Raw genomic sequence first — 12,288 nt, 5'->3', positions numbered from 1 at the left:
GGGCGCCAGAAATGGTGTGCGGCACACAGAGGCATATTTTTGCCTAATAAGTCAGCTGCTGGCAGAAAAAGAGCGTGCGTATCAGGGGTGGGGGTGGGGGTAGGGAATAAAATGGGTCCTGCTACAGATAACTCGAGCTAAGCTTTAGTAAAAGACCCCCTTGGTTTTTAACTTTCTACCTAAAAGCTTTTGGCTTCCAGAACTTCCTTATCAGACCCTATGTTGTTGGCATCCACATGTACCACAACTGGTTCCTTCCTAACAGTATCTAAAAATCCTATGTAGGTAAGGCATGAGGTGTGCCACCTTTTCACCAGGGAGGCACCAGTCACTGTGTTATCTGTTTTTTTAATGATTACATCGCCGACTACAATATCTGTCCTAACCATTTCTACTACTACTACTACTAACTAACATTTCTAAAGCGCTACTAGGGTTACGCAGCGCTGTACAATTTAAACATAGAAGGACAGTCCCTGCTCAAAGAGCTTACAATCTAAAAGACAAGAGAACAAACTAAAGACAAGTGAACAATCTAGAGGACGAGTGAACAGTTAATCTGATAGGGTGGATAGATTGGGACATTTTATATTTCTCGAGTGGTTAGGCGCCGAAGGCAGCATTGAAGAGGTGAGTTTTAAGCAGAGATTTGAAGATGGGTAGGGAGGGGGCATGGCGTATGGGTAAAGGAAGATTGTTCCAGGCATAGGGTGAGGCAAGGCAGAATGAGCGGAGCCTGGAGTTGGCAGTGGTGGAGAAGGGTACTGAGAGAAGGGCTTTGTCCTGTGAGCGGAGGTTGCGGGCGGGAACATAGGGGGAGATGAGGGTGGAGAGGTAGTGAGGAGCCGCAGACTGGGTGCATTTGTAGGTAAGGAGGAGGAGCTTGAATTGTATGCGATATCTGATCGGAAGCCAATGAAGTGATTTGAGGAGAGGGGTGATATGAGTATATCGGTTTTGGCGGAATATAAGACGTGCAGCAGCGTTCTGAACGGATTGAAGGGGGGGTAGATGGCCGAGTGGGAGGCCGGTGAGGAGTAAGTTGCAGTAATCAAGGCGAGAGGTAATGAGAGCGTGGACGAGAGTTCTGGTGGTATGCTCAGAGAGGAAAGGGCGAATTTTGCTGATGTTGAAGAGGAAGAAGCGACAGGTCTTGGCAGTCTGTTGGATATTCCCACCTGGGAACAAGCCCTTTGAAGACCTATCCTCAGTGTGAGAAGATACAGTATCATCTAAAGGGCAGTTCCTAGCTACAGGGTCCGTTTTTGCCACACCAAAAGTGATGTTGCCTCTCCAAACAACATGGGGCTGGAGCTGGGACTTATCCTGTAGGTCTCCTCTGCAAAACTCTCTGCCTCATTTCCTCTAGGTCTGCTACTCTAGCCTGTAGAGGTTAGATTTGACCCATGAGAGCCAAGAGCTCTTTGCAATGAGTGCATTCATACAACCTGTCAACAACTGGTAAATAACCATACATGTGACCCTCAGTGTAAAATATTGGATAGCCCCCATCCTGCTGTTAGACTGCAGTTGAATTGTTAGTTATTTAGGGGTCCTTTTACTAGAGTGCGCCAAAAAATGGCATGTGCTGGTGTAGACGTGTGTATTGGACACCCGCAGGTCCATTTTTCAGCTCGGCTCCAAAAAAGGCCTTTTTTGGGGGCCAAAAATGGACGTGCGGCAAAATAAAAATTGGCGCGTGTCAATTTTGGGCCTGAGACCTTTCCGCCACCCATTGACCTAGTGGTAAAGTCTCACGTGTTAACCAGGCGGTAATGGCCTACATGCATACAATGCCGATTACTGCCTGGTTAGCGCTGCGCGCTGGAAATGTTCCAGCGTGTCTAGTGGACGCACATAAAAAATGAAATTACCACCTGGGCCACATGGTAGCCAGGTGGTAGTTCAAAATTGACACGTGTAGAACACGCGTACGCGCCTATGCAGCTTAGTAAAAGGGCCCCTTAAAGTTACTAAAGGAGTAGGAATGTTATATCTAATGTAAAGTCCTTGAAATTTATTTGGTATGTTTTATATTGGTTAGTTAATAACTTACAAGGGGATTACAATTAATATATTCATTAGGACTAAATTACTCCATTAAAAAAAATCTAAATCCCCAATTGACTCGTGAAAAATTTCCTTCTTTTTGTTCTCTTATTGTGGGTAGCCTATAAATCAAAGAATGTGTCTGGGGTGGGTGGGGAAGGAGAAGAAAACAGTGATTTAAACTTTAAGGTTTTAAAGTATAGAAACAGATAGAAGTTTAATAATGCACCTTGGTATTTCTTGAAAACAATACTCACAAGTTGTATTTACCTGGTAGCAGAGACTGTTGCTGATCTCAGCAGTCTTTTAGTATATACAGTCTATCTCATGTATATTCACTGTGGCAATGCTGAAAAACAGAGCTGGAAGACACTGGTGTACACTGCAGAAGGGCAAACAGTACACGCTTTATGAAGGCCTGCTGCCATCTTCACTTGCATTTTGCAGGCCCTTTCTTAAAGATTTTCTATTAGTTGCTTAGCAACAGTATAGAAAGGCGCAATAAGGGCAGTGCAGATCAATTAGCTACAGTGGGGGAAATAAGTATTTGATCCCTTGCTGATTTTGTAAGTTTGCCCACTGACAAAGACATGAGCAGCCCATAATTGAAGGGTAGGTTATTGGTAACAGTGAGAGATAGCACATCACAAATTAAATCCGGAAAATCACATTGTGGAAAGTATATGAATTTATTTGCATTCTGCAGAGGGAAATAAGTATTTGATCCCCCACCAACCAGTAAGAGATCTGGCCCCTACAGACCAGGTAGATGCTCCAAATCAACTCGTTACCTGCATGACAGACAGCTGTCGGCAATGGTCACCTGTATGAAAGACACCTGTCCACAGACTCAGTGAATCAGTCAGACTCTAACCTCTACAAAATGGCCAAGAGCAAGGAGCTGTCTAAGGATGTCAGGGACAAGATCATACACCTGCACAAGGCTGGAATGGGCTACAAAACCATCAGTAAGACGCTGGGCGAGAAGGAGACAACTGTTGGTGCCATAGTAAGAAAATGGAAGAAGTACAAAATGACTGTCAATCGACAAAGATCTGGGGCTCCACGCAAAATCTCACCTCGTGGGGTATCCTTGATCATGAGGAAGGTTAGAAATCAGCCTACAACTACAAGGGGGGAACTTGTCAATGATCTCAAGGCAGCTGGGACCACTGTCACCACGAAAACCATTGGTAACACATTACGACATAACGGATTGCAATCCTGCAGTGCCCGCAAGGTCCCCCTGCTCCGGAAGGCACATGTGACGGCCCGTCTGAAGTTTGCCAGTGAACACCTGGATGATGCCGAGAGTGATTGGGAGAAGGTGCTGTGGTCAGATGAGACAAAAATTGAGCTCTTTGGCATGAACTCAACTCGCCGTGTTTGGAGGAAGAGAAATGCTGCCTATGACCCAAAGAACACCGTCCCCACTGTCAAGCATGGAGGTGGAAATGTTATGTTTTGGGGGTGTTTCTCTGCTAAGGGCACAGGACTACTTCACCGCATCAATGGGAGAATGGATGGGGCCATGTACCGTACAATTCTGAGTGACAACCTCCTTCCCTCCGCCAGGGCCTTAAAAATGGGTCGTGGCTGGGTCTTCCAGCACGACAATGACCCAAAACATACAGCCAAGGCAACAAAGGAGTGGCTCAGGAAGAAGCACATTAGGGTCATGGAGTGGCCTAGCCAGTCACCAGACCTTAATCCCATTGAAAACTTATGGAGGGAGCTGAAGCTGCGAGTTGCAAGCGACAGCCCAGAACTCTTAATGATTTAGAGATGATCTGCAAAGAGGAGTGGACCAAAATTCCTCCTGACATGTGTGCAAACCTCATCATCAACTACAGAAGACGTCTGACCGCTGTGCTTGCCAACAAGGGTTTTGCCACCAAGTATTAGGTCTTGTTTGCCAGAGGGATCAAATACTTATTTCCCTCTGCAGAATGCAAATAAATTCATATACTTTCCACAATGTGATTTTCCGGATTTAATTTGTGATGTGCTATCTCTCACTGTTACCAATAACCTACCCTTCAATTATGGGCTGCTCATGTCTTTGTCAGTGGGCAAACTTACAAAATCAGCAAGGGATCAAATACTTATTTCCCCCACTGTACATTATATGTGTCATATTATTTCCCACCCTTAAAAATAATTGAAAGAAAAAAGATAGTTTGTGATCAAAAATGCTCTAGTAAGTGATCAGAACATGTTTGAAACTGACTTTTTAATCTAAATGTTTAATAACCCTGGTCTGTGGTCACCAGAGGGTGCTGTGAGCTAACACGCACAGGCTTTGAAAATGACACGTGCAACGAGAAATGTGTTCTCGGATGGAGATAGTAGGATTGAAAGGAAGCAAGGAAGGAAGGGGGGATGCCTAAAGCTGTATAGGTAGAAGGGGAGAATGGAAAACAGTACTTGAGAAGTAGGCGATGAATGTCAATCTGGTGAGTTTTCTCCAGGTTAAAGCTAGTATTTAATTATCTTTTTTGTACCTTTTCCAGAGGCACATACAGGTATTAATTTATTTTTGTATCTATATATTTTGATTTAACCTCACTATCATAAAAGTAGGCTAAATGAAAATGCCTCCTGAATGCTTATCTAGCACCAACCTCAACAGAGGTCATAGGGGATTGATGTTTATATATATATATTTACTTAGTTTAAATTGGATTTTTTTTCAGTATTGATTGAATGAATCTGAGTGTTAAGTCTCTTTCTTGTCATGTTTTTTTTTAGTTCTTTTCTTCTTTTAGAGCCCTGTTTACTAAGGTGTGCTATCGTTTTTAGCGTGTGCTAAACACTAGAGACACCCATATGGGCGTCTCTAGCATTAGCACTCGCTAATTTTTAGTGCTCATTAAAAACACTAGTATGCCTGTAGTGCAGCTTAGTAAACAAGGCCTTTAGTCTGTAAACCGCACTGACTTGAGGCCAGATAAGGATATTTACTATACCTTCTTTTCTGGTCTCAGGTCAATGCAGTTTACAGACTACACACAATACTTGACACGCATTTCACTTTATGTGTATGACCGCGGTGTTACTTGGAGCATTCTTTTTACAAGCTGCATTGTTGGATTTTTCAGCCCATTTATGTGTTGTTATCGACATTAGCTGAAATACCTTGTACTGACTCCTGAGGCAGGTGCGGATGGCACTGAAACGCAGGATTGCATCGAGTCTTTGGGTTTTATATTTGAATAAACCTGCTGTTTGGATACACATCTGGTCTACCCTATGTTTTTTCTTGTTTTGTATACTATCTGGTCAAAGTACATACTTTTACAGTGGTCAGAATTTTATAAGAGGCCTTTATGCAGTATGTGGTCACATAATAACCATTGAATCTGGCCAGTATCACTGCTATCTAAGTCTTCATAACATCAAAAAGAAGCACAATAGGGTCTTCAAGGCTGGAGCAATGGTACAATCTTTAATAAGAATGACCTGACACGGGCCGTGTTTCTATGCAACGTGCATGCACCTGCCTCAGCCGTCAAGGCCAATGTTCTTTAAGGTGAACAAATATCTCAAAATGTCTCTTGGTAAACTTTCAGCAGCAGATCGTACCAAACACTTCCAAGAGTAACAGCTGATTCTAATGGTGGTTCATTGGAGTCAGCTGTTACTCCTTGAGGTATTTGTTCACTTTAAAGATCATTGGTCTTGATCTCTGAGGCAGGTGCATGTTGCACCGAAGCATGGCCCGTGTCGGGTGCTTCAGCCTTGAAGACCCTATTGTGCTTCTTTTTGTTGTCTCGATTTTGTATACTCTTGGGCCTTCTCTTCTGTTTTTCTCAGACTTCATGACACTTCTGCAGTATCCCTAGGTCCATCTGAACAGAGGAGCAGAAACCGAGCTCTTCAGATAGACCTATTTTCCTACATGACAGTGCAGTATTACCACTGTGCCAGAACTTCTCTTGTCTGTTTTACATATTTCTTACTGAACTGTGTTTCCATAATCATGGCAGGGCTCGTATGCTATAGATAGTTTGGTTCATCAGTGAAGAATTTTCTTCAATTTTACATCAATAGAACTTAGGTCCAGAGCTGTCAAGTTACTCGGTTCTTGGAGGGAGATGTTTTGGCCAGTCCTGGTTTTAAACTTCTACCCTTGATGCAATGTAATTTTGTAGTTCCTGATTCTAACCATTGAAATCAGCGCTGCAAGTCCCAAATCTGGGACTGGCCCCAAATGTCTCTTCTGAAGCTCTGCAGACCTTTCGTTCTTACTATGTAAATGTACCCATAATTGAAAAATCTGGATTTCAAATTAGCAATTCTGTTATTACTTTTAAATAGTGTTTTTTCAGAAAGTCACCAAAACTAGAAAATAACACTGCGTGTGCTGAAGGGTTTCTGGGTAATACTTCAGGTGTGTGTGCTACACCACTTTATAATTTCCTTTCAGGCACTTTGGCAGGAGTGATCGATTTGGCAGTAGACTGGATGACAGATTTAAAGGAAGGTATCTGCCTGTCTGCATTTTGGTACAGCCACGAGCAATGCTGCTGGCGATCAAGTGAAACGCCCTTTGAGGACAGGTACAAATGTCCCCAGTGGCAGAAATGGTCTGAACTGATGGTTGGCCAGCCTGAGGTAAGCAGGACTTCATCGATAATGTTGATGGTAGGGAAGTGGGTCTGAAATAGAAACTGCAGTACAGGGCCAGCATTAGGGGATGGCAATCAGGGCAGATGTCCTGGGCCTGCCTGCCCAAAGCTGAAAAAGGCGCAACCTGCCAGTGGGCTTTAGAGTCCTCTTCTAAGTTTCTGCCTCCAGTGTGGCCCCCTGCAAACATAACACACAAACACTGAAAGACCATTTTTCCCCTTGCACTTCACGTGACCTTATCTTTACCTGGTCACTTATATAACACCCATCAATCCAGTTGGACATCCCCCTTAACAGGATCATTTATTTCTCATTCTGGACCCCTAGCACCCTTTTCATGTAGGCCTTCAAATGCTGTGGTCCTACTTTTAGAACCCCCCTGACATTCACAGTCAAGAACATACCCCCCCCCCCCCCCCCCCCAAACAAAGATCTTCTCATTAGGCCCATGGTATCCTATATTTCAGAGTCTCCATTGTCCATTTTTGAGGGCCATTCTCCGGGATAAGTCTTCCCTGGTAGTCTTTACAGACCTCCTGGACTTGTCTCTTCCCATGTCTCCGATCTCCACGAGGTTTCTCCATGTGAACCAGTACCTGAAAGAAAGGACAGACAAATCCAAGTGCAGATTGCTACTCTTTCACTCTCTGCACTCCCATTTCTTTCTTTCTCCCAAGTGCTCGTACCAGATAGGAATAATTTAGAGCCTTTCAACACTCCGGTGGCCCCCAGTTGGGGATTCTATCCTCCATAGACTGAATGCTCCTGCACCATCACTCTGTCATCAGCTGGCCTGGGAACAAACACAGACATGGACCCAAGTGCAGCTCTTTAAGTCCCCACTCAGGGTGTCATGTCCCATCAGGGGTGCCATAGTAATAATAACCGTGGGTCCCATGCTCCTCCAAGTCTTCTATAACTTGCACAACACTCCCAGTTTTATTGTTTCCCTGAGTTCAGGTCAAGGCCACGTGGAGGGGCATAATCGAACGGGGACAACCATCTCTAAGGGCGTCCATCTCTAAGGACGTCCCGGTGAAGGAGCGGGGAAACCCGTATTATCAAAACAAGATGGACGTCCATCTTTCGTTTTGATAATAAGGTCGGGGATGCCTAAATCTCAACATTTAGGTCGACCTTAGAGATGGTCAACCTAAATGTTGAGATCATCGACCTTAGAGATGGGCGACCTCGGTTTTCACCGATAATGGAAACCGAGGGCGCCCATCTCAAAAACTACCAAATCCAAGGCATTTGGTCGTGGGAGGAGCCACCATTCATAGTTCGCTGGTCCCCCTCACATGCCAGGACACCAACTGGGCACCCTAGGACTTCACAATTGGACCCAGTGAACTTCACAAATTGCTCCCAGCTGCATAGCTCCCTTACCTTGGGTGCTGAGCCCCCCCAAACCCCACTCCCCACAACTGTACACCACTACCATAGTCCTAAGGGGTGAAGGGGGGCACCTACATGTGGGTACAGTGGGTTTTGGAGGGCTCCCATTTACCACCACAAGTGTAACAGTTGGGAGGGGGTGGGCCTGGGTCCGCCTGCCTGAAGTGCATTGCACCCACTAAAAACTGCTCCAGGGACCTTCTCTTTCGAAAATGCCCCTGAAAGTGATCTATTCGGGATTTTCTTCCTTTATTCCAGCCAAGCAGTGTTAACACAAGTGCAGCAAAAAAAAAAAAAAAAGGAAAATCACAAACCAGCAGTGTCCACAAATGCAAAATCGATCCTAAGAGTTTTTGTACTGGGTTCTATTCCACCAGGGGTATCTGGTCCAACTTCAAATGTTCCCCACAAACTTCTTTCAGCGGTCTGTCCCTCCATTATTGAGGCTGCCAGCTCCCCACTTCCATAAGCTTGTTCCAGCAGTCTGCCCCCTTCACTATTGAGGGCTGGCAGCTCCCCACTCCCATAAGCTTCTTTTCATTGGTCTGCCTCCTTCACTATGGAGCTCCCAGCTCCAACAAACTTCTTTCTGTGGCTTCCCAAAGCTGCCTTTTGCAGTACCTGGAATTCCTTTAGCAGACTTCCTATTCCAGTTCACTGCCCTCTGCTTCCCAGCCAGAGTTAGGGTTACTTTTCTCCCTACACTCCATAACCTCCGGGCGGGAGAGAGCGACACCTTCCTCTTCCCAGGTGCTTTCTTTCCTTTCTGCCCTTCTGGCTCAAGCCTGCTTATTTTCAGCTGGGGATGGGAATGTCTCCTCTCCCAGCTTACCTCTTGATGAAGCACAGCTTTCTTTTTCCACCCAGGGGAGCTGATTAAGCACGTCTTGCTTTTTCCACACAGGGGAGTTGGACTTTCTCACTGAGGCTCCTCTTGGCTGCCAAGCAAGGTAACTCTACCTCTAGCTTAGGAGGAACAATCCTAACCCTTTTTTTCCTCCAGTTTTTCTTTTCCTCCCTTAGGTCTAATGCCAGAAGCTTTATCCCTAAGGGTTGTTTTGCTGGGAATCCACTCCCTAAAGGGGCCATCTAGGTTTGCCTCATCACAATATTGAGATAGGGTGGTTCGCCGTAGGATTGCATTCCCTAAGAAAAACAAGACTACAAGTGCCAGCATGCAATGGAATCAGCCCAGGAGTAGATTAACTGAGTCAGGCAAATGTGAAGGCCATTGGCATCTTTTTCCATAGTTGACGAACTTCACATTAAAGAAAGACTGAAGAAAAGCAGATCGGTGTGATGACTTAGTTTAGATACTGTATTTCAGGGTCAGCCAACCTATTAGAGAAAACTGGGCCATAGCCTAGGGTAGCAGCTTCCAGGAGGCAGCAAAAGCAGCTGAAGTCAAAGCAAAACAGTAAGTCCTGATGATCATACAACTCAAAGAACCATCATTGCCTACTTTTATTGGAAAAGACAAAGTTTAATATTTAAAAAGCGTGATGTCCATTTGTGTGTTTTTATAGAATTGTGGTAGGATGATCATGGTTGTGAAGTTTAATTATCAAAATCTTGATGGAAGGAGTCAATGGGCTAGGGACTAAAAAATAAATTAAGCGGGGGGGGGGGGGGGGGGGGTGTAGGCTGAAGATTCACCTAGGGCATCTACTATTCTTGCAACAGACCTGCCATATATGAACAATTGCCTTTCTTTTGAACTTTTTGCTTATTGATTAAAATAGTTGGGAAGTCATGTTCTTTATAAGAGAGAGCATCCCACTACAGTAAATGACTTGGGTGTGTGTTACACTCCATTTTTCACTGTAGTTCTTGCTGCTTACATTATAAATGAAATTATTCTCTTTGTATGGCTTATTTACAATGTGCAGGTATGAAAACAAAAGTTCTTTAATCAAAACTTGATTCTTTACTCATATCGCAACTCAAGTTCAGCTTCTACTGGATAATTTTGATTACAGTGGTCATAGGAGCCAACTTTTCAAAATGATTGGGGGTGCTGAATTTTTTTTTTTTACAGGTGGTGCATTCCCCCTCCCTCTCCCCACCCCCTCCCTCAACCACGTCCCCTCCCTCCGAGTTCCAGTCCCTCCCTCCCAGTTCCAGGCCCCCCTCCCTCCCAGTCCCTCCCGGTTCCAGGCCCTCCTCCCTTCCTTCGAGTTCCAGGTTCCCCCTCCCTCCCAGTTCCTTCCAGTCCCTCCTCCCTCCCTCCCAGTTCCAGTCCCTCCTAATTCCAGGCCCCCCCTCCCTCCCTTCCTCCCTCCCTTTGAGTTCCAGGCCCCCTCCCTCCCCTCTCTCTCTCTCCTTTCCCTCCCTCCCTTCGAGTTCCAGGGTCCCCCTCCCTCCCTCTGAGTTCCAGGGCCCCCCTCCTCCCTCCCTCCCTTCGAGTTCCGAACCCCCTCCCTCCAAATTTTAAAAGTCATCTTACCTCGTCGGGGTTACGGCAGCAGCAGCAGTGAAAAGCATGCAGGCTCAGTTCTTCAGCCTTCTTAGGCTAGAGGTTAGTGCAGTGGACTTTGATCCTGGGGAACTGAGTTCAATTCCCACTGCAGCTCCTTGTGACTGGGCAAGTCACTTAACCCTCCATTGCCCCTGGTACAAAATAAGTACCTAAATATATATAAACCGCTTTGAATGTAGTTGCAAAAACCTCAGAAAGGCGGTATATCAAATCCCATTTCCCTTCCCGTTTCTCTTTCTCAGCTCTGGTCCCGCCCTTGCGGAAACAGGAAATGAGGGCGGGACCAGAGCTGAGAGAGTGAGAAGGGAAGGCTGAAGCGTCAAGCCTGCATGCTTGTCACTGCTGCTGCCGCCGTAACCCTGACGTGAGATGACTTTTAAAATTTGGAGGGAGGGAGCCCGGAACTGAAAGGGAGGGACTTTTAAAATTCTGGGCTGGCGAAGGGAACTTCCGGTGGGTGAAATATTGGGGGTGCTCGAGCACCAACAGCACCCACGGAGTCGGTGCCTATGGCAGTGGTAACAAAAATAATGCTTCAATTAGAGCTGTACCGAATAGCATATTTTACTATTCAGCTGAATATGAATAATGGAAAATATTATTCGGCCAAATACGAATAATGGGCATTGAGCTTAAACATAACAATAATAAAAGAAGCAACATGGAATCAGAGGTCAAGTGTTTATTTCATTAGGATTTAGCACAGTGGAGACCCGGATTATTCATTTTCAAATTTAAATCACTATTCAGCCAAAGACGAATAATGTATTCGGAGCACTATATGGGGCTGAATCAAATCGAATACAAATATTTGGTACAGCCCTAACTTAAATGCTGTGTTTTTCTTGTTAAAATTTTCTTAAATAATTACAATTTAGGGTTGTCCATGGATTTATTTATTATCTTATTTCAATTTAAATATGTATAGTACACAATATCAAATGCATTAGGCAGCTTACATTAAAAACATACATAATAATATAGAATACATTACAAACAACCAAAAAAATCTACAAAATAAAAACAAACAAATCACATTAATAATCAAGTTGTACTCTTCATACATAGCCTCCCTTTCAACAATTTCTGGAATCGAAGAAAGCTTTGGGTCCTGTTTACTAAGCCACACTGTAGGCACGCTAGCACTTTTAGTGCACGCTAAAATTTAGCATGTGGTAATGCTAGAGATACCCATAGGAATATATGGGTGTCTCAAGCATTTAGCGCGTGCTAAAAATGCTAGCGCACCTTAGTAAACAGGGCCCTATCAGTACGCCACAGTTCAAGTGGAAGTAAGTGCCACAAGCTTGCTTCTGCCATGGAAGTTCCCAAACCTGTTCTGGTAAACCTCCAGACAGTCAGGTATTCAAGATAGTTACATTGAATATTCATAAGATATATTTGCATGTTATGCTTCCATTGTGTGCTGATTTATTCTATACATACAATATTCATTGTGGATATTTTGAAGAATTGACTGGCTGGGGTTGGCCTGTAAGGAACTGTGGACAGTCACTAAGGAAGGATCACTTGAGAAGAAAAGAAAACAGAGGGTCTAGTGGAGAAAACCTTGCAGTAGAGCCAGCTCAGCATGTGGCTCTACCACAAAATTAGCGATGCAGAAATTCTGCTATATGCTTTAAGCAATAAGCATGTAAGTTACTGCTGTGTTAACATTGGAGCAATAGTTCACAACTCATTGCTAAATGTCACCTTTCCTGTTAGTGTCT

The 12,288-nt window shown here is 44.6% G+C and overlaps 1 protein-coding gene across 1 annotated transcript in view; it reads left to right on the top strand.

Annotated features, from left to right (window-relative positions):
- CLCN4 (chloride voltage-gated channel 4) overlaps window positions 1-12,288 on the top strand; it is a 105,069-nt gene that overhangs the window by 30,845 nt on the left and 61,936 nt on the right. Inside the window, exon 4 of the mRNA XM_030201614.1 lies at window positions 6,479-6,666. Coding sequence (XP_030057474.1) covers window positions 6,479-6,666 — 188 coding nt within the window. The remainder of the gene's footprint in view (window positions 1-6,478; window positions 6,667-12,288) is intronic.

The sequence above is a fragment of the Microcaecilia unicolor genome, chromosome 4, assembly GCF_901765095.1.
Source record: "Microcaecilia unicolor chromosome 4, aMicUni1.1, whole genome shotgun sequence".
Classification (NCBI taxonomy): domain Eukaryota; kingdom Metazoa; phylum Chordata; class Amphibia; order Gymnophiona; family Siphonopidae; genus Microcaecilia; species Microcaecilia unicolor.
This window is presented reverse-complemented; position numbering and strand designations above follow the sequence as displayed.